This window comes from Myotis nattereri (assembly GCF_964212035.1).
Source record: "Myotis nattereri genome assembly, chromosome: 19".
In the NCBI taxonomy this organism is placed as follows: domain Eukaryota; kingdom Metazoa; phylum Chordata; class Mammalia; order Chiroptera; family Vespertilionidae; genus Myotis; species Myotis nattereri.
In genome coordinates, this window is record NC_138095.1 from 27,781,056 (window position 1) to 27,803,230 (window position 22,175).

Here is a 22,175-nt window from a genome sequence, read left to right on the forward strand (position 1 = left end):
TGGGGGAGACTGTCGGGCAGCGAAGGGGACCCCGGGAACGACTCTCCCGCGTTTGCTGTTTTCCAAGTGCCTTCAGCTCAAAATTATATCCAGCTGGTTCAGTTGGTTGAGTCGCCCCAGGAACTAGAAAGTGTGTGGTTGGATTCCCGGTGGTCGGGCAGGGCACATGCCCGGGTGGTGTGGGTTTGAACTCTCTCTCTCTCTCTCTCTCCTTATCCCCTCCTCTCTCTCTAAAATCAATAAAAGCTTTAAAACAACAGCTAAGTGGCCTATTTGGCGGTGGCACATTCTACCACCTTCCACGTCCACACTGTTATGCAGCCACCTCCACACCTGTGTTCCTCTTGCAACACTGACCTCTGACCCATTAGCCAACTCTCCGTTGCCCCATCCTCCCGCCCAGGGCAGCCGCCACCCCACTTCCCGTCTCTGGTATGAAGCTGACGTCTCCAGGGACCTCATCGCAGGGGTTTTGTGTTGCTGTTGATGTTTTTTTTATGTAAAATAAAATGGTGTTAGAAACGATTTTTTCCCAAGATTCATAACTTTTCTAGGAGGCTCCGTTTCCCAGCACAGGCCTGATGTGATTTTTTTTTCTTTCTCTTTAGGGTATTCCCCCCCCCCCTTGTCATTGTGTATTGATGGGGGGAACCTACCATCTGATAGATAGAGCACCTGAATTAATTTGAAAAATAATCCTACTATTTTAAATCTTAGGACACATATACTTACATGAACCGGGGGTTAAGTTTCTCATATGTGAGGAAGGGGTGAGGTTTTCCCCAAGTTTCCCTTTCAAGGCCCGTGCGAAGCGATTGAGGAGGTGACCCCGCTGTGAATCCAGCAAGCAGAACCGATAAGCAGGGTCGGACTGACCCACCAGGAGTCAAACCATCATCTCATCCACATCTCCTCACCATCCTCTCATCCACATCATCTCCTCACCATCCTCTCATCCACATCATCTCCTCACCATCATCTCACCCACATCATCTCGTGGCCAGACAATAGCTGACGTCTGCGGACCCCCAGGGCTGCCTCACCCCCACCCCTTCCCCTTTCTAGTCCCGCCCCCTGCACCTGCTGAAAGGCAGGTTTTGATGCTTGAAAGCGCCCTGTCTTCATGGTGGGCTGGCCTCCTCAATAAGCGCCTCATAGGATTCAACCTGCCTTCCTGGCTGGACACAGCGACAGGCAGCCCGAGCCCACCCGGGGGGTTCCTGGTGACACGATTAGAAATACGTAATGGTCAGCTCAAAGTAAAGCAGAAGCCTATCATTAGTTTCGCGTGAGGCCTCATAAATGTAACTTCACCTTTGCTTGTTTACAAACAGGAGCTGCCACCCCTACGCCTCCAGCCCCCGCCCAAGGGCGAGTCCCTTCAGGAATTTCAGTTTCATCTCAGAAATGAAGGCTTTGCAGACTCTCCAGATCTAAGGTGGGATGTTTTTAATTTTTTGGAGGGTGGGTGGATGTTTTAAAGTGTGAGCTGGCCTGGCTGGTGTGGCTCAGTAGTTGAGCATCTACCTATGAACCAGGAGGTCATAATTCCATTCCCGGTCAGGGCACAGGCCCGGATCTCGGGCTCAATCCCCAGTGGGGGGCATGCAGGGGGCAGCTGATCAATGATTCTCTCTGGTCATCGATGTTTCTATTTCTCTCCCTCTTCCTTCCCCTCTGAAATCAATAAAAATATATTAAAAAAACACACAAGTGCGGAGTCAAAGGAGACAGATTGATGGACAAGGATCCGTTATTACTGCAGACAAAGAACAGGACCCCTTCTTTTAATGAAAAATAGCTTTCATGTTTAGTGATTAAATGCAGTGCACACGTATAAAGAGTTCATGCACTCCATTCGTTCGTTCGTCCATTCTTACATTCATTCATTCTGGTCCTGTTACTGATGAAGCAGGGAGCAAGCCCTCTGCTGGGAAAGCCAGTCTCCTTTTGGGCGGCTCCCTCTGAAAAAGGTTGTTGCTGGCAGCACAGAGGGCGAAGGGCAAGGCCGGCACAGACCTCTGACCCCCGACGTACACATCACCCTGGCGGCCGGGAATGAGCCCCACCCCGCAGGCCTCGCTGCAGGCGCTGTCACTGCCCAACGGGACACTCTGCCAGGGTCGCTGTAGTTCCCAGCATCAATGCTCCCGTTCGCCTCCTCCAGCAAAAGCACATCTGGAACGTTCCAGGCTTGAGGAAGGACCGATCTCGACTGTGGGGGAAACCGCACCTCCAGGTGGTGACAGGAGGAGCTACACCTGTTATGGCCGCATCCGGGTAGGCGCTTTAAGGATGAACAGGAGAAAGAAGAATGAGAAAAATAATACAATGGAGATGCCGGGGATCGAACCCGGGGCCTCATACATGCAAAGCATGCGCTCTACCACTGAGCTACATCCCCCTGCCCTGCACTGCTGCTTTCTGGAATTCTCTGCTAGAGTCTCATCTTAAAACCTTTTTTCCTGAATAAATTTTATACATTTACATGTGCAGTGCCCTTTTTTTCTAAGTAAATTCTATACATTTAAATGCGTAGTGCACCAAGGCTGCAGGTTCCATCCCCAGTCAGGGCACATACAAGAAACCACCAGTGAACGCATGAATATAAACTGAGGAATACAACAGACCCAGACACACAGAAGCAGGGGACAGCTGGGCCAATCTCAGAGAGAGGGCATGGGTGGGAGAGATTAACTAAAGGCCTTGTTTGCATATATGCAGAACCCATGGACACAGACAATGGTGTGGTGAAGGCCTGGGGGGTGGGGGGTGGGCGGGGGCAAGGTGGAGGGGGCCAATGGGAAAATGAAAAGGGGGGGGCATCTGTGATATTTTAATCAAGAAAGATAAGTTTTAAAAAACACAGAAAGGGGAACAACAAATCGATGTTTTTTTCTCCCGAAGAGGCCTGTTTCTCATAACCCCACAGCCGGCGTTCTAGCCGATGCTGGAACCAGGGGCAAAAGGGAAGAGGCCTCCTCTTTTTTTTTGGTTTGTTTTTGGTGGAGGTGCAGGAATGAATTAAAAAAAAAAAATCAAATCTCTAGGGGAACGCTGGTTAATAACAGTATATAAAGCTCTGCCTACTCCACTGTGTGCTCAGCAGCAGAAGGCTGGTCCCCTTCCCACCACGGCTCTGGCCCCCGACCTCTTCCCCCTCCAGCCCCCTCTGCTCCGGTGACACCATCCGGTTGCACACAGACCTGTTCTTCGTTTGTTTTTTGTTTCACAAAACAGAACTATCCTTACTGCACAGGACAGACTCCGGTACTCCATTCCGTACTATTTTCTTTTTAATCCTCACCCAAGGATATGTTTTCATTTATTTTATGTATTTGTTTACTTATTTATTTACGTAATGGTAGTCGTTATTGTTAAAAGTATTACATATGTCCCCTTTCTTACCCCCTTGACGCCCCCCCGTCCCCAACCCGTTCCGCACCCCCCAGCCCCACCCCCGTCCCAGGCTCTCACCACCCCTCTGCCTGCGTCCATGAGTTATGCATCTATACATACAAGGCAAACAGACCTACTATGGAATGTTGCTCCTACAAAACCAAACAACCCAGTAAAAGGATACACAGCCTCCCCGTCGGGGAATCGAACCCCGGTCTCCCGCGTGACAGGCGGGGATACTCACCACTATACTAACGAGGACGAGCCATGCCGAGGCCCCTCCACGCCTGTTCCTATAGAAACCGCCTTCTTCCGCTGCCGCGCGCATCACTCCCCGCGGGCTCCGCCTGCGCCTCGGGGCGGGCGGGCTTCTCCCCTGCGCGGAGGGACCCGCTCGGATCCTCCGAGGCGCTGAGCACCCCGAAAGGAAGGAACACGCGCACGTGGAGAAAGGCCGCCACTTCCTGCATCCGCGGGGCTCCGAGGGCGGGGGATGTAGCTCAGTGGTAGAGCGCATGCTTTGCATGTATGAGGCCCCGGGTTCGATCCCCGGCATCTCCACTCTTTTATTTTAAAATCTCTCCTTCAAGGAGTTTAGCTATTCACATGCCCCGGAGGTCGCCCGCCTGATCGTCTCCCGCAGCTCCGCGGGCCTGATGTAGCTGCGCCCGCTCACGCAGCAGAAATGAGCACAGGCAGCGGGAATGGACGCGCAGCCGACAGACACGGGGCAGTTAATCAGCTTTCACGACATGAAATAAATGAGGGTCAAGGAAACGCTTGCTCCTGTTGGATTTCCCCAGACGGGACGCACCGAGAGGTTTCCAGCCGCTCGGGCTCCCGGGGGAAACTCGGAGCTGTTTCAAACAAAAAAAGCGAAACCCCCTTTTTTCTCTCCACTCGCTTATTTCCACCGCGCTCATGGGGGGGTGGGGTGGAGGGGGGGGCGGGGAGAAAAAAAGAAAAGGAGAGCTGCCGAAACCCGGGATCGAACCAGGGACCTTTAGATCTTCAGTCTAACGCTCTCCCAACTGAGCTATTTCGGCCGCTGTACCCAGGCGCCGCCCGGTCCCTCCCATGTTGTTCTCAACCGCCCAGCGTCATCGCATCCGCCCTGGAATCCGGGCGGGGAGACGAAATCAGCCGCATCCACCCTGCGGGGCGGGCCCCCACCTGTAGGCAATGCCCCTTCTCGGCCTTCAGGCCACCGCCTCCCGGAAGCTTTCCCTGATCAAGCCTCCCAGCACGACCCCAGCCCCCTATTGGGGATTGTTCGCTTAGTTATTGGTTTCCTATCTCTTCCCCCCGCCCTCCCCCCCCAGCAGGGAACCCCTCTGTCTGGGTCACTGCGGGGCCAAGAGCCGTGCCTGGAACATAACCTGTGCTCCATAGCCAGTTGTGAATTCATAAGCGAATGGATGGATGGATGGATGGATGGATGGATGGATGGATGGATGGGTGGGTGGGTGGATGGGTGGGTGGGTGGATGGATGGGTGGGTGGGTGGGTGGGTGGATGGATGGATGGATGGATGAATGGATGGATGGATAGATGGATGAATGGATGAACCCTGCCTGGCTCAGACCTCAGCTTTCTCAAGCTCCCTGCTCTGTGCAAAGGCACCAGGTCACCCGTGGGTGCAGCTCCCGGGCAGCCCACAGGTGCAGGGATGCTGCCCACGCCGGGCCTGAGTGCGGCTTTCCTCGGGGCAGCGAGCGCCCCAGATCCGGCCTCCAAACGCGACCCCCACACCTGGGCGCCCTCGCAGCCCTGAGGCACGAGGAGACCCGCAGGGCCGCATCCAGGTACGGCTCTGACTCATGACGAGTATCATCCTGATAAAAATGGAGGAAGAAAGAACGGAAGGAAGGAAGGAAGGAAGGAAGGAAGGAAGGAAAGAAAGAAGGAAGGAAGGAAGGAAGGAAGGGAGGAACACGGGGAATGGGAAACGAGGAAAAGAAAGGCAGGAAAGAGAAAGGAAAAGAAAACGAAAGAGTCCAGACAGGCGGAGAATGGAGTCAGGGAGGCACTCCCGCCTTCTCCCGGGCCTTCTCCACAGAGAGGACCCGTGCCCGGAGCAGGTGGTGATGAGGTGGCCCTGGGCAGGCCACACAGCCATTCTCCAGGCCTCAGTCTCCCCATCTGTCTAATGGGAGAACATAGCACCTACCCGTGAGGTTGCTGTGGAGACTAAATGAGCGCTCACCTGCACAGCGCCGAGCACTGCCCGGTACATGATAAAAGTTGCATAATTGTGAGCTGTGACCAGGGATATAAATGCAAAATCTCTCAAGCTATATCCATTAGAGATTATAGATTACGCCTATAATGGGGGACCTGTTAGGCCCACTGCGCGCACCTGGCTTTTTTCCTTAGTGACGCCCCAATTGCCAGGTTTGCAAGGAAAACCACGAGGTGCACACGGCATTTAAAAGATTTAGTTGCCTCCCCGTCGGGGAATCGAACCCCGGTCTCCCGCGTGACAGGCGGGGATACTCACCACTATACTAACGAGGACGAGCGCTGGCTAGCTCCCTCCGCGCTGGTCCATATGGACATGGGTTCCCTTCCTGTCGCCCCGCCGGCTCCAGGCCGGGCCTCCCCAGGTGCAGTGCCTGGTCGCGGGCTTTGCGGGCGCGGAAGGAGCCGCTGGACCGGAGACACTGGGCACCCAGAAAGGGGCCCGGCGAGCGGAAGGACACTGGGGCTTCCCACAGCTCCGCCACCACCAGGCCCAGGGGATGTAGCTCAGTGGTAGAGCGCATGCTTTGCATGTATGAGGCCCCGGGTTCAATCCCCGGCATCTCCACTCCATTTTCCTGTACTTTTTGTTTTCTTTTACCTTTTCGGACGTGTAAATCAGTTGCCGGGTGGGAAGGCGAGCAGAGAAGGGGACCCAGGCTCCCCCCATCAGCAGACCCGAGAAGGAAGCTCCCTGGAGCCTCCTCACAGACGCCCGGATCCCTCCGCTGGGGCGGTGGGCTGCAGTAGGTGGGGGAAGGGAGGGGGGAGCTGCACTCCTAAACAAACACTCCTGGTTATTCGAGTCAGGCGGTTAGGAAAACACTGGGTTTCTAGGGAGGGTTTTGCAACTGGCCATCCATTCAGTGACCCTCGCGTGCCCGATGCCAGGGAGTGTGCACGCTCTGCGCACCTGTGTGCCCAGGCAGCGTTTAGGGAGCCTCGTGTCCCCCAAACCCCAGGCCGTTCCTCAGCCTCCTGCCCTGGATACCGGCTTTCGGGAGGCTGACGCCAGGCAGGCGGTGCTGAGTGTTAGGGAGACTCACGACGGCCGGGGCTGAAGGCGGAGGCGGTGCGTGGGGGCTGCCAGAGATACCCTCGCCCTCAGGGCGCCTGCCCGTCTGCGGGAACAGAGGAAATGGCAGCTGCAAACCCCTGAGGTCGAGAGGGGGGTGCTCTCTGCGTGGCAGGGACCGAATTGAGGCAGCAGGGGTTTCCCTCCCCCGACACTGGAGGGCTGGAGGGCGCGGCGCGCGAACAGGACGGAATGTGGGGTGCAGAGGCGCCCGCTGGCGGCCACGTGGAGAACCGGCGATGGGCCCCCAGGCTGGACCCCACCAGCCAGGGCCCCGCAGGCGGCGGCGGGGAGGGCGCGGGAGTGGCCTGGGGAGGGAGGGGCAGTGACAGGACTCGCAGGCGGCGTGGGTGCTGGGGGAGCGGCCAGGGGAGACCTCGGTGGGGCGCACTGGGGACAGCGGCCAGGCTGCGGGCGGTGAACGGTTTGGAATATGGGACATGTCCCTGTGACCTGGCGCTTACACGGCGGTGTCCGGTGTCCGCACACACTGATTGAGGAAAAGCACCCGGCGAAGGTGGGGGGAACCTGGCACCCCGGGACCTCACCGACCGCAGGTGAGAGCACGTGTGTGGGGGAGGGGCACACCCAGACCACCCACATTCAGAGGCACTAGGACTGCTGGACTCCACGCCAAGATTTAAAAAATATATATATATATTTATTGATTTCAGAAAGGAAGGGAGAGAGACATCAATGATGAGAAAAAAAATCATTGATCGGCTGCCTCCTGCACACCCGCTACTGGGGATCGAGCCCGCAACCCAGGCTTACGCCATGTGCTTTGACAGGGAATCGAACCGTGACCTGCTGGTTCATAGCTGGATGCTCAACCAGGAGCCAGGCCAGCTGGGCCACGCCGTGATTTATTTCAGCAAGGCACTGATGGGGCTGGCCCCTCCTGGTGCCCCCTCTGCAGGAGAGGGTGGGAGCCTGGGGGCCCTGCCCGCCATAGACACCCCCTGAGGAAGGACCTACAGTCGCCCCTGCTCTCAGCGGCTTCGCCCTCCCGCCCTGTGGCTCCACAGGCGCTAATGTAGCCCACGGAGCACCTTTAAAAAGGGGGTCAGGTTGGCGTCTGAGATAATCCCTCGCCCACCCCCTAATAAATACAGTCACCCCAGATCGGGCCAAGTCGCATGAGGGCCAGAGGGACCGTGTCTGACGGGCTGCTGCCGTCCCCCTGGGTCCCTAGACCAGTCCTCAGTCCTGCGGCCAGCCATCAGGTCAGCGGTCAGCCGTCGGGGGCCAGGCCTTCTCCACGTCGGCGTGCATGGCCTGCGGGAGCCACTCGCAGTACTCAGCCAGCAGGTCTGCAGGGCGGGGGGGATGGGGTCAGAGGGGAGGGCGGGGTCAGAGGGCTTTGTACCCCGCCACCCACTCCAGGCAGAGCCTCTCCAACCCTGGCTGCCCTGGCCACCCCCATCCCGTCCACTCTCAACCCCTTGGCTGGGGGCACCTCCGGTCAAGCTCACATCTGGGGTTTTTCCTCCACGCAGCCAGCAGGGCGTCGCGGTGGTCGGCTTTCTCGGCAACCAGGGCTCTAAGGAGACTCTCTGTCCTGGGCTGCAGCCTGCGGGCGGGACGTGGGGTGTGGGGCGTCACGCGGCCACAGGCTGGCCACCGCCCGGCCAGCCCTGCCCAGGAGGGTCCACACCTCATCCCCTCTCCGCCCCACCGCCCACCACTGGCGCCTGGGCTGCCTCTGACAGAGATGCAAGTGCTGGGGCCACGAGCCAAGAAAAGCTGGGCCACCAGGTGCTGGTCGAGGCGGAGCCTGTGGAGGGGACAGTCCTGAGGTGCTGACTGTCTGGCCTCCAGAACCATGAGAAAAGATTCCTGAGGACTGAAGCCGCTTGGTCGGTGGTATTTGTTATGCTGGCCCAGGAGACTAGTACCAGCTGCCGCCGCCACCGGCCCAGGCGCCCAGGCAAGGCCGTACCTGGCCCACGTCTTCAGCATCGTGCTGGGGCTGGACAGCAAACAGGCCTGGTAGGAGGCCAGCCGGGGGAAGACCTGGGGAGACGGAGACCGTAGGGTCAGCGAGGGCCCGGCTCCCCTCCCGCCCGCCACACAGGAGCGCGGCCTACCTGCCCTTCCAGCAGGAAGCGGGCGAAGTGCTTGTAGCGGTCCAGGCCCTCGGGGAAGTCCACCTGCACCGCGGGCAGCGGCCAGCCCACGCGATCTGGAGGGCGGGCGCGGGAGCGTAAGGGGCCGGGTGGAGCCCAAGGCTTCCCTAGTCCCTCCCCCAGGCCCCGCCCACAAGAGGGACAGGCAGCCTGGGGAGACCCCCCCCCCAGACACAGGGCGTGAGACCGCAGGTGGGAGCCCCAGGCCACCAGGGAGTCGGACTCACAGAACACGCTGTCGCGGTGACAGAGCACCCGCCCCTTCTCAGGGCAGTAGGCGGGCGGCGGCTCCTCCAGCGGCTTGTTGAACTGGCAGTAGTTGGGCAGCAGCGCGGGGATCCACTGGATCTCCACGGCTGAGACGCCTGCCGGAGGGGGAGGGGCAGGGTGAAGGGCATCGCTGCTGGAGGGACCGGAGCCATCTCCCCACCCAGGGCCCAGGACACGGCTCACAGAGCCACGGTGGGCTAGGCCAGGGCCAGCCACAGCTTTGCCACCTTTCTTCCTTTTTTAAAATTTATTTTATTGACATCAGAGAGGAAGGGAGAGGGAGAGAGAATCATGGGTCGGCTGCCCCCTGCACGCCACCCCCCTACTGGGGACCAAACCTGCAACCCAGGCAGCTGCCCTGGACCGGAATCGAACCCGGGACCCTGCAGCCTGCAGCTGACACCCTATGCGCTGAGCGCGCCGCTACCTTTCATGTACATCTTGGTCGTCTCCACAATCTCCTGGTAGACCACGAAGTCGGGCAGCTCCCTGAAGAGGACGGAGCTGGGGTGGATGAAGACGGGGTCGTCCAGGAGCGGCGTCTGCAGAGAGGGGGTGCGTGGCGAGTCCAGGAGACCCTGAGCACCCGGTGGGTGAACCCGGGGCGCACCCGTCCGAGGGACCGGGGCTCGGCCTGGAGCAGCCGCTGACGCGCACGGACACGCCACAGCCCGGCGCCAGGAAAGGCCGCGTGTCATGGGCTCCTTCTCGCAGGAGCCACTCGGAATGAGCAAAGCTGGAGACAGAGGTGGAGCCGGTGCGGAGACAGGAAATGGAGTGACTGGGGCGGCGCAGGGTTCGTCGTGGGGCAACGAAATGCCCTAAAGTGGACGGTGGTGACGGCTGCCTGGCTCCCGGAATCGACCGACCACCGAGCTGCACACGTCCCACAGGTGACCTGTCCGTCCTGTGACTTACGCCTCAACGGAGTGGTCACGGAAGTGAAGTCGGGTGAAGCCAACGCCCAAAGGAAGATGAGACTCCATTGGACACGCCACCCTGATCCGTGCGGGGACGTGACCGAGGACGGGCCCACCCAGAGCCCGCGGCCCCGCCCCCCGTGTGCTGTCCACGCCCACAGGCCAGGCTGGTGTCGGGGTCTGACCCCCCTGCCCCCCGCAGCGGGCGCCCACCTTGTAGGCGTTCCTCCACGTGTCGTCCAGCAGGTCCTCGCTCTGCACCCTGCGGGCCAGGTGGTCGCCCAGGCCGGCCGCCACGATCTGCCGCAGGCAGGTCACCTGGCTCTCGGAGGGCGGCCGCATCTTGGGGTCCACGAAGAGCCCGGCGTCGGGGCACACGGCGTTGACTGGGGGGGAGCCGGGTGTGAGGACGTGGGGCCTGGGGTGGCATCGCCCCACACACTCAACGGGCGGCTCCCAGCTCCGCACCTCAGACCACAGCCCCTCCGCACTGCGTGTCCTCAGGACAGACCCCGCCCTCTGGGGGCAGAATGGCCCGGACACGGTCCTGCCCGACAGCAGGGGCTGCACTGGACTTTCTGGAATGTTCTTCCCGCCTGGAAAGCAGTGGGATCCACTCCAACTGCCTGCTCACCCATAAGGGGGCACCGAGCATGGGCCCTGGGAGCAGGGGCCGGGGTGACAGAGGGGTGCCACCAAGGAAAGGGCGAGCCTGAGGCCCTGCAGGCAGACGGCCCAGTGCTGGCTCTGGGGTCACGAGCTATGTGAGCGAGCAGGTGAGTGTGCCAATGGGAACCGGTGGGTCACTGGGGAGCGACTGTACGTGGACGTCGTTGCTCAGGACGACTCTAAACAGGCAAAGGGCCGAGTTCCCTGCCGGGACTGAGCGTGACGGGGACCCGGGAGCCTGGGGGGTGGGCGGGGCGGTACCTGCAGTGGTCAGCTGGCCCCGCAGACGCCGGATCTCCAGCATGGCCTTGTACCGCAGCCCGTGGGCCTCGCAGAACTGGGGCGAGCAGCCTGCGTACTCGCAGGCCCCCACGGCGCCTGGGGGAGAGGGGCGCTCACTGGCTGTCCCCCGGCTGCCCCCTCCGCTACCCTCCCCTCTCCCCAGCTGCCCCCGCCCGGCCCCCTCGGGCACACACCCAGCAGCACCATGAGGTCCCCGAGCTTGAGGGACGCCCCGCGCCCGGCCCAGGCCCTCTTCATCTGCGCCACGCGGGCCCGCTTGCCCTTGAGCGCGGTGAGCTCGTCGTCGCTGGCGGCCGGCCTGCAAACACAGCACGCCCCGGGTACTGCCCTGGCCCAGGGCCGCGGGGACGGGGACAATGCCCGGGGGGTGGGGGGGCCGCTGACACGAGGAAGCCTAGGCCTCCTGCCCAAATTCATCTCTGGCAGCCGAGATAGAAAACGGGCATTTCCAGGCCAGCAGTTGCACATCTAGAGGTCAGTATAGCGACAACCCAGCCCTGGCCGGTGGCTCGCTGGGCTGGGCTGGTCCCGGGCACTGAAAGGTCGCCGGTTCGGTTCCGGTCAGGGCACAGGCTCGGGCTGCGGGCTCGACCCCCAGTGTGGGGCCTGCAGGAGGCAGCCGGCCCGCTTCCTTCTCACATGATGTTTCTCTCTCTCCCTTACGGTCCCAGGAGCCCTGCCCTGGCCTCGCCCGAGGGCTTCTGTTAACCCGGTTCCACGGGGCCAGCACACGGGTGGGCCCAGAGGGGCGGAGGCTCTTGGACGAGGCCCCCCGACAGCCAGCTGCTCCCAGAGGCTGGGCTCCAGGCACCTCAGCCAGGGGCCCCGTTAGCCCTAGCGAGCCCCCCACGCCTGGCCCCGCCCCACCTGTCCAGCTCCTCGAACAGCTCCCGGACGGTCATGGCGGCCACGATGGTGATGGCGTAGGGCAGGCAGCCGTCGGGCTGGCTCAGCGCCAGCATCTTGGCGTAGCGGGGCGCCACGGGGAAGGTGGCCATGGTCCGGCCCAGCGCGGTGATGGGGCAGCTCAGGCGCGACCTCTGCAGCTGCTTCATCCTGGGGGACGCGGGGGACGCGGGGCCCACACAGGTCAGCTCGGGGGAGCCGAGGGGGGGAGGGCTGAGCACGCGCGGGGGTGGGGCTCCCGGCTCCCCGCTACCTCTCCGTTCTCGGGGGCGCCTGCAGGGCCCCCAGCGCGACCAGCAGCTCCTCGGCGGCCAGCAGGGCCTCCACGGAGGGCGGCGTCGGGAAGGGGAAGTTGACGACCCTCTCGATGTTGAGCGCTTTCATCTGCAGGACCAGGTCCTCCACCGGCCGCCGGGTGATCTCGGGCGGCGGGAACGGCTCGAAGTCACCGAACACCGCGGAGGAGTAGAGCCTGCGAGACCAGGCCCGCTGCTCAGACGCAATCAGACAGGGAGGCACCCCCGGAACCCCGCCGGAACCCCGCCTCGCCACAGGGCCCGCCTGTTCCTGCCTCATTCAACTCAGCTATAAAGTGGGCTGTGCAGCCGCTGCTTCGCGGGCGGGAGACTCTACTGACTGGTTGGTTATCGAGAGAGAGAGAGAGAGAGAGAGAGAGAGAGAGAGAGAGAGGGAGGGAGGGGACAGGAGGGAAACGGGACGTGGGACCCCCTTCTCCTGCTCCCGCGTGGGTGCGGGGCAGAGTGGCCGCACCTGTAGCAGTGCCCGGGCTCCGTCCGGCCGGCTCGGCCTGCCCGCTGGTCGGCGGAGGCCTGGGAGACCCAGGTGATCCGGAAGGAGGACACGCCGGTCACGCGGTCGTAATGCCGCTTCTTGACCTTCCCGCAGTCCACCACGTACTTGATGCCCGGGATGGTGAGGGACGTCTCGGCCACGTTGGTGGCCACCACACACAGCCGGGTCCCCTCGGGGGGAGCTTGGAAGACCTAGGACGGCGGCAGGGGCAGCAGACAAACCCCCGAGTCAGGAAGGGATTCGCGGGGGGCAGGCCGGGCGATGTCTCCCCCTGGCGAGGCCCCGCTGTGCAGCCGGAGATGAGGTGCCCAGCCGCCCCTTGCCCCGCCAGAAGGCCCCTGTGCCAAATCGGATAAGCCGGCCCGCTCTGCCCCACCCTGTGCCTGTAGGGGGCCCCCGCCAGGCATCGCCCCAGCCCCGTCGGCTCACCTGCGCCTGCTTCTCTGGGGACAGCAGGGAGTAGAGCGGGAGCACGTGCAGAGGCAGCGAGGCGTCCGGCTGCTCACCTGCGGGAGGCAGAGGCCCGCTGGCACCAATGCCCAGGCAGGAGCCGGCCTCCCTGCCCGGCACCAGGCCTGCTCTGCCTGAGGCCCGTTGGCAGCCATACTGCTGGGCGGGGCTCAGCCCTCGGGGCTAGCACAGCGGGCAGAGGGGCCGGGCCTGGGTGGACGGAGGGCTGAGAGGCCCGAGGCTGCCCCTGGCCCCTGCCTGACCCAGATCAGGGGCCACCCGCACGCGGTAGGAACTGCTCCCCGGGAGAGCCTGGGAGGGGCCGCTGGGGGTGCCGCGGGCGGCGGCGCTGGGCCTGCACGCACACAGAGGCCCCAGCAGGCAGCTCTGGAGTTGGACACGCCTCCCAGGTGGCCCCGAGGCCAGGCAGTTTCAGGAGCTCAGGAAACAGCGGGGGACAGGGCAGCCGGAACCCCAGCTGCTCGGGAGTGGAAACCCGAGGGCCCGGCCCTGAGCCCTCTGGGGGGGGAGGGGCTGAGTGAAGGAGCTGGGTGCCCCCGGGTGGGGCTGCACCTCCGTCTGCCCCGCCGTCCCCCAGGTCCAGGTCCAGGTCGGAGTCCAGCGCCGCCTCCTCCTCGTCCATCTCCGCCTCCCGGTCCTCGTCCCCTTCGCCCGCCGGCAGCACCGAGTAGCTGTCCAGGCTGATCTGCGGCAGCGTCTGCGGGAAACGAGGCCTCAGGACCCCGGCCGCACCAGGCGCCGTGTGCAGACCCGTGTCGTGAGCGGGATAAACAAGCACCAGGCCCAGCCGGCCGCCCACCAGCCACCCACCCCCTCTGGGCCTGTTTCCTCTCCTAGAACCTGGGGAGGCTCACAGGACGCTGCTGACACGCATGAAGCACGGGCCCTGCCTGGTGTGTCACATGCAGCAAGCGGGTTAGTGGTGACTCAGTAAGGACCCTACTGCCCAGGCGCTCAGGGCCGGCCTTCTGGAAGCTTCTCCGGGGAACACAGCCCGGAGACAAGCCTAATGTGATGGTCATGAGGCTTCTGTCTCTTCCACCGATTTCTCTCCTCACAGCCATGGGGGGGGGGGGGGAGGAGGGGGGACACACATGGTGGCCACCAGGCCCCCCGGGCACTTCAGAGCCACAGCCGCCCTCCACCTACCGCTGCCTGGGCCTTCCTTGCCCGCGCCCGCGACTTCTTAAACTTCCTCGTTTCTTCCACCGAATCTCCCTGGTCCTCATTCTCTGGAAGAGGCGGGAGGTGAGGGAGGGCGTGGCCCGTGGCCGGGCTGGGAGGGCAGGGAGGGCAGGGAGGGCAGGGAGGAGCCTCCTCCCCTGGGAGCGGGCTGAGCGCCCAGCGGTGGTTACCTGGGGGCCGGCGCCGGACGTGCGGGAAGGCCCTCCGCAGCCGGCGACACAGCGCGTGCACCTCGGCCTGGCCCGTCAGGAACACCAGGATGCCGCCTGCGGGAAGGAGGAGGCCCCGTGACCCACTCTTCCGGGCGGCGAGCAGTGACGTCGCCCCGACTGTGGGCCGAGCCCCGCTCTGAGCGAGCCAGGCGCAGTGGGAGCTGGTCAGACCAGGACTCACGGACGGGCGCCCGGCAGACACCCCCAGGCCGAGGGCACGGGGACTGGGATTCCCCGGTCACCGTCCCCCCAGCCGTCGCCCATGAAAGTCACGCGAAATGCCCAGAACAGGCCAGTCCAGGCCACAGGAAGCGCCCACGTTAGGGAAACAACTGGACAAGCGCCACGGGGCCTGGGGTCCACAGTGACGCTCAGGTGGGACCCCGTCCACCCGTCCTGTCCGGGCACCTGTGGGCCCCGCTTATCAGATGTGGCAGGAGCCACCCGCCAGTCACTGAGGCCGCACGATGCTTTGGGGGACTGGGCAGGGCAGGGGCTGCGAGCACTCTGGAACCAGCGAGGAAACTGAGGCCCCAGAGCCCCTCGGGGAGGGCGAGCCCACGGGCCTGGAGGGAGGACCGGCCTGCGGGGGAGCCCTCACCTGCGGGCAGCATGCGGTGGATCTTGCACACCTTCCGGAAGCACTCGCCGCTGTAGTCCTCGAGCGGCGTCCGCTTGTTAAAGTGCACGGTCACCGGGAACTGCCGGGACTCCACCTGCAGCGGACGGACGCCCGAGGGCCGAGCGTCAGCCGGCTGGGCCCTGCCCCCTCCGGGGCTTCCCCACCCAGGTCTCCGTGTGGTGCCTGGGAACCTCCCGCACACTCGCTGCCCACGAGACAGGGCCCCGCCGCCCCGCCTCCGGAGACCCTGGCGGCGGCACCTTGACGACCGGGGGCGGCACGGGGAAGAGCCGCTGGTTCTGCGTGAAGTCCTCCACCCGCAGCGTGGCCGACATGATGAGCAGCTTCAGCGGCAGGCGCCTCTGCGAGCGACAGGCCGGGTGACCCGCGGGCACCAGGGCGGGGGAGGCCTCGGACCCCGCCCCCTCCAGCCCTCAGCCTCAGCCCCAGCCCCGTTCTGGTTGCCAAAGGTCCCAGCAAAAGGGGGAGAAGTGACTGACAGCAGGACCCGCCCCTCCCAGGGTGGTAGCTCATGAAAGGGGGTTCTTAACTGCCCGAGGCTGGACCCGGGCTCCACGGGGGCTCCCACGGGGGCTGCGACACCCAGACCCACGGTTGGGGGGGAGGGGAAGACAGTCACAGCCTCAGCCACAGCAGCCGGTGCAGACGGAGCCCCAGCCCCACAGCGCAGGGGGCCCCCGGCCTTGGGACGAGGGGGCTCCCACCCCGCCCCCGCCCCGCACACCTTGGCCCGGAGAGACACGATGCGGGACAGGAGGCCGATGAGGATGTCCGTGTACACGCTGCGCTCGTGGGCCTCGTCGATGATCAGCACCTTGTACTTGCGCAGCAGGAAGTCCTGGGGGAGGCGGGCGTGAGGCGGCACCTGACCACGGCCCCTGCCCCCTCCGGGCCCCTCTCGGGGGGTCAGGGGAGCCACCGACCTTCTGGATTTCCTTGAGCAGCACGCCGTCCGTCATGAACTTGATCTTGGTCTCTTCCGTCACGTTCCCTTCGTAGCGGATCTGATAGGAGACGACCCTGCAGGGACAGGGTGGTGAGTCCCCGAGGTCCGGCGGGCGCTGCAGCCTCGGGGCCACGCCAAGGCGGGCGGCAGAGGCCTGGCCCCAGAGGGCAGAGCCCTCAACAAGGCCCAGACACCCATCGGCTGCCCCCTGCTCGCCCCGCACTGGGGATGGAGCCCGCAGCCCGGGCCTGTGCCTGACCGGGAGTAGAACTGTGGCCTCCTGGTTCACAGGGGGAGGCTCCACCCTGAGCCACACCGGCCGGGTAAGGCTCATAACTTCCACAACGGGCAGTTTACTTACTTAAGTTTTATTCAAATCAGACAATAAGAATCCAGTATTTTGTTTGTCTGTCTGTTAACCTCACGTGAGGATATATTTCCATTGACTTTCAGAGACACATCAATTGGTTGCCCTCCATGCGGCCCGACCAGGGCGGGGTGGGGATGAGGTACATGCCCTTGACCAGAATTGAACCCGGGACCCTTCAGAAACCCGTCCCACATAGGAGACCCTGTGCTCAGACACAGAAGTGATGCCCCTCCCAGCGCCCTTGGGATGGACGAGGGCCCGCGGGCCTGCAACACTGCTCAGCCTCACGCACGGCTGACCCTGGGCAAGGCCAGGGGACCGGCCCCCACCCCCCACCCCTGAGGCCCAGCCCTCACCGTGGCGACAGGTTCATCTCCTTGGCCACTCGCTGGGACATGGCCACGGCGGCCACTCGGCGGGGCTCCGTGACGCCGATGATGCAGCCATCGCTGGGGGAGGGAGGACACTGAGCCGGGACTGACCTCCGCGCTTCACCCCGAGTCAGTCACTTCGCTGACGTGACAACCGTGGGAACGGGGTGCACGGACAGCCCCATCTCACAGCCAGGGGGACGGAGGCCCAGAGACGGTCAACAGCCCATCCAGAGCTACACAGCGGTGACCGGCAGGGCCAGGACTGATCCCCGGGAGCCCAGGCTCCTGGGGACTTTCGGGGACATCTCCACCGTCAACCGGGCCCCACCTGCTGTATCCGGCCTCGTAGAGAAACTGCGGCACCTGCGTGGTCTTCCCACTGCCCGTCTCCCCGCACACGATGACAATGGGGTGCTCGGCCACCGCCTCCATGATCACTTGCTCTTCGGAGAGAATCGGGAGCCTCAGGCGCTCTTCCTGCAGAGGGAGGAGTCAGCCTGGGGGGCGTCCCCGCAGGTGGCAGAGGGGACAGGGGCTTTACTCCAACAAAGACTACATAGGGCAACGTGGTCTCTATACAGGTGGGTGGCCCGGCCGGCGGGGCTCAGTGGCTGAGCGTCGACCTACGAACCAGGAAGTCACCGTTCAATTCCCAGTCAAGGCACAGGCCAGGGTTGTGGGTTCGATCCCCAGTGGGAGGCGTGCAGGAGGCAGCCAACCCATGATTCTCTCTGCCCCTGTCCGTACCCTTGAACCCTCACCACGCAGACTTATCACAAAAACCGGGGCACGAACCTGCATTTCCGGGGATCGGTGGACGGGGATGAAGACAGCGGGCTTCACGGGGGCCCTGGGCAGGGAGGTGGCCGCAGCCGGAGGAGCTGGGGGACTGCTGGGCACCGAGCCCTCCCCCGCGTCCCCTGGTGGAGCAGGCGGCAGAGGAAGGGCCACCATCCCTGCACCCGTGTCCACCGGCTTGGCGTCCACCGGCTTGGCGTCCACCGGCTCGGCGTCCGGGGCCTCGTCCAGCTCCGACTCCGCCGAGGACTCGGACTCCTCCTCCGACTCCTGGAGCCGGCGCTTGCGGTGGGCCCCGCTGAGGCTGCTGATCTTCTCCGGACCCTGGGCCGCGGCCTCGTCGGCCTTCCTGCCAGGAGAGCCGGGAATCAGACGCCCCAGCAGGACCCGCCACCGGGAGGGGCTGCCGCAGGGCTGGCCGACTCACCTTCGGGCGTGGTACATGCGGGCCCCGGTGCCCAGCTTGGACGTGGTGAAGTAGAGCCGCATCTCGGCCGCCGACACCTGCACCTCGCTCAGTTTCTGCAGCATCTCGGCGCGCTGCGGGCAGACACGCGCGTCACCATGGGGAGGCGCCACGGCCGTCTTCCCAGGGAGGTGACGCTCCCCGTGAGGTCAGCGTGCCCATAGCCTGTTCATTTATACGTAGTTATATATAGTTAACATGTTTCTTTACTGATTTTAGAGAGAGAGGAAGGGGAAAAAAAAGAAAGAAGAAGAGAGAGGAAGGGAGACAGAAACAGCGATGAAACATCGATCGGCTGCCTCCTGCACGCCCCCCACTGGGGATGGAGCCTGCAACCCGGGCGCCCTGACCAGGAATCGAACTGTGACCTCCTGGTTCATAGGTCGATGCTCAACCACTGAGGCACGCCGGCCGGGCGATTTTTATATTTTTAAAAATTTATCTTTACTGTTGAATGTGTTACAGACGTCCCCCCTTTTAACCATCACTGCCCCCTCCGCCCCGCCCCTGGCCCTCCCCACACTATTGTCTGTGCCCATGGGTTCATCTCTTCCTCTCCGACCCCTCACCCCCACAGCCTTTTTAAACGGAAGGTCACATGGCAACTGCACTGTCTGCCCGTCAGCCGACAGATGCGTGGGCTGTGTCCTCCCTCCGGGGTCTGGGGCAACGAGACTCTCCCTGGGGCACTGTCACCGCAGCAAACACACGGCTGTGCCCACTGGCTTCCTCCTCCCGGTGAGCACCTCGTGAGTTTTGGTCTTACCGTTCTTGAAATCATACGTATTTTCTATGTGCGTCTGTACGTACCTTTCACAGTCGATAAAAGAGAAGAATGAGGTACAGAACAGCGGGCTGGGGGGGGGGGTGTGTGCCATGCAGGGTTTTACAGGGACACACGCTCTGGGGAATGCGGTCAGTGCCGCTAAGGGGAGGCCCGTGTGGCCCCTGCTGGAGACACGGTGCCCTTGTGGTGACCCTGACAGAGAGTCAACGGTGAATCGGCGGAGCCTTGAGATCGGGGTTTCTCAGTCTCTCCCCATACCCGGCATTATGGGACTGGGGACCCCCCCCAGCTCCCCCCCCGTCTCTCTCCAGGCTGGAGGGCCCGGTTCAGACCCCACGCAGCGGGCGTACCTGGCTCTTTTTCTCCTTCTGTTCCAAGATTCTCTGCAGCGCTTTCCGCTCCTTCTTGGTCAGAGGCCTCTTCGCCTTCGGCAGCGGAGGGGCCTTCGTCTTCCTCTTCCTCTTCCCCGGCAGGACCAGGGCGTTGCTGGCATCGACGCCTTTCAGCGTGTCCCGATCTGAGAAGACACGTTTGTGTGACCCACGGCCCCAGGGCCAGGGAGTTCAGATGCTGGCAGTACCCGGGGTTCCCCATTAACGCTGGTTTCCTCTGGGACCTCTCCCCCCCAGCCCGGCCCTGCACGTGAGCCCGTGAACGCTCACACAGGACCGGGGGTGCGGGCCCAGCCGGTCCTGCGTTCACTCAACTCATCCACCCAGCACGTGCCACGGGTCGGGCTCTGCTGTGAGCCAGGGTGCCTCCATCCCAGTGTGGGGGTGGGGGGAGAAGAAACAGGATGAGTAACAGTGTGTCCCTCGCAACTGGGGCCTGCTCTCAGCGGGTCTGTGAGATCAAAGCTACTCTCATCATAATATTATGAAGTACCAAGTTGGTGCCATATCTACTTAATTATTTTTAAAAAATATGTTTTTAATTGATTTCCGAGAGGAAAGAGAGGGAGAGAGAAACATCAAAGACGATAGAGAATCATGGACCGGCTGCCTCCTGCACGACCTGCACTGGGGACCAAGCCCTCAACCAGGGCCTGTGCCCCAACTGGGAATCGAACTATGACCTCCTGGTTCATAGGTCAATGCTCAATCACGCCAGCCGGGGCCCTGCCCCCATTTTTTTTTTTTTTTTTTTTTTTTAGAATGTTGGGTAGTGCAGTCAGCCCTGTGATATTCTCCAATAAGGGCTGCTCTCCAACCCTTTTTTTTAGGAGGATTGTATCAGCAGTCTTACTTCATCAGACTCAGCCTTCTTAGTCCTCCAGACTGCCCCCATTTTTAAGCTTCATCTCCACGCAGCCATACTGGCCACCTTCAGGTCTTGAGTCAATGCTCTCTCTCAGCAAGCCTCCCCCATCCACCCTATGCAACGTCCCAGCTCACCATCACCTCTCTGCATCTCTCCTCAGCACTTACGTCCACGCCACATTCTGTATGTTTTACCTGTTTGTCTTTGCCAACCAGGAGCCGCTAACCTCACTAAGACAGGGATTTTTTATTTTTCTTAAGCCTCCTTTTTTTTTTTTTTTTGGTCTCCTCTCCAGCATCTAGGAGTTCCTGGCACTTAGCAGGCGCTCCTACGGAGCGCCAAGCAGCCTGGAGCTGAGCAGGCGGGTCTGGGCCCAAAATACAAATCGAGGGCAAGGAGCTTGTAGAAACGAAGCCACCAGGACAAACGGACTTTCTTGCCCAAATTCCCCTCCGCTGCTACATTAGGGGAGAGAAACCCCAGGTACTGTCCCAAACCCAGTTAAGTAAGGCTGTCACCCGGCCGGCGTGGCTCAGTGGTTAGCGTGGACCAATGAACCAGGTCACCAGTTCGATTCCGGGCAGGGCACAGGCCCGGGTTGTGGGCTCGATCCCCAGTAGGGGGCGTGCAGGAGGCAGCCGGTCCGTGATTCTCATCATGGATGTTTCTCCCTCTCCCTCTCCCTTCCTCTCTCTGAAGTCAATACAAACACAGAAAAAGCGTAGACTGTCACTGCGCCCCCTTCTCTGGATCATCTTAGAGGGGAGCTCTCTGGTCCCCCCACCCCCGGATGGCGGGGGCAGGGCGTCGTCGGCAGCCCTTCGGCTCCCATTGGCCTGTCCTGACCCCCAGGCCCGGGCCGGGCCCCTCTCCCCAAATCCAGCCCCCGGACGCCTCACCCTCCAGTTCCAGCAGCACGGGCGGCGGCTCCGGGGGGCCCTTCGAGGGGCCAGGGGCCGCCTGCTGGCGCCCCTTGACGTTGTACCGCCGGTGCAGCTTCCCCATGGCGCCCCGATCCCGCTCAGCCCCGGCGCGGACAGCGGCAGCGCACCCCCAAGCCCAGCCCACGTGGGTTCCTGCACTACCGCTCCGGACGCAAAACTTCCGGGCTGCGTTCTCGCGAGAACTGGAACTAACGGAACCTTCGAGGGGCGGGGCTGGAGGCGGGGCTAAGAGCGAAGGCGGGGCTAGGAGGGAAGGCGGGGCCTGGCTGGAGCCTGGGCGGGGCCAATTTCGAGGCGGTGCAGTTTAAACGCAGGCTGTTTTCACTGGGTGTCCGCTGCGTCTCTTAGTCGGCATTTTCCTGTCAATATTCATTTGGCTTCTTGGGAATGTTTTGTCACCTTTCAGAACACAACCCTGCTCTTAGTACAAACGGATTCTCCCCTTTTTTTGTTGTTGCTCATTTGCATTTTCTGATATTCTTGTAGCAAACACACATTGGTTGTGTAGTAAAAAGGCACTATTTCCTTGACAGGAACAGAAGGAGTCAAAGGAGAAGGCATCTATTCGCTGTAAACTCTTTCATGACACACTACACCGTCTGCAGCGCACTCGGAAATAATAGTTTTCCTGAATCCTGTAATGATCTTGCAAACAGAACGGTAATACCGTGTCGCTTTTTTTTTTTTTTCTGTTAAAAGCGTTAACCCACTAAGGCAAACATTTAAATTATATCATTACAAAAAAAAAAAGGTGAAGACATCAGGAGTTATTTTAGACATTTAGAAAAGATAAAGTTATTTAAAAAATATTTTTAAATATATTTTTATTGATTTCAGAGAAGAAGGGAGGGAGACGAGAGATAGAAACATCAATGATGAGAGAGGCCCATTGATTGGCTGCCTCCTGCACGCCCCCTACTGGGGATTGAGTCTGCAGCCTTGGCACGTGCCCCTGACCTGAGGTTATCTTGGGAGAGTTAAAGAACATTCTGTAA

At 61.9% G+C, this 22,175-nt stretch overlaps 1 protein-coding gene across 1 annotated transcript; it reads right to left on the reverse strand.

The window, feature by feature from the left end:
* Positions 1-7,359: 7,359 nt before the first annotated feature.
* On the reverse strand, positions 7,360-21,241 carry DHX37 (DEAH-box helicase 37; the record flags this gene model as incomplete). Its single annotated transcript, XM_081113871.1, has 26 exons — positions 7,360-8,027; positions 8,190-8,287; positions 8,657-8,730; positions 8,805-8,899; positions 9,071-9,208; positions 9,541-9,655; positions 10,247-10,419; positions 10,964-11,080; positions 11,179-11,303; positions 11,873-12,061; positions 12,165-12,383; positions 12,683-12,915; positions 13,154-13,230; positions 13,748-13,892; positions 14,345-14,427; positions 14,551-14,646; positions 15,194-15,308; positions 15,475-15,576; positions 15,960-16,073; positions 16,159-16,255; positions 16,908-17,000; positions 17,254-17,402; positions 17,721-18,072; positions 18,151-18,263; positions 19,327-19,493; positions 21,136-21,241. 26 exons carry the CDS (start codon positions 21,239-21,241, stop codon positions 7,942-7,944), a joined length of 3,471 nt encoding a protein of 1,156 aa, XP_080969997.1. The 3' UTR covers positions 7,360-7,941.
* Positions 21,242-22,175: the final 934 nt, after the last annotated feature.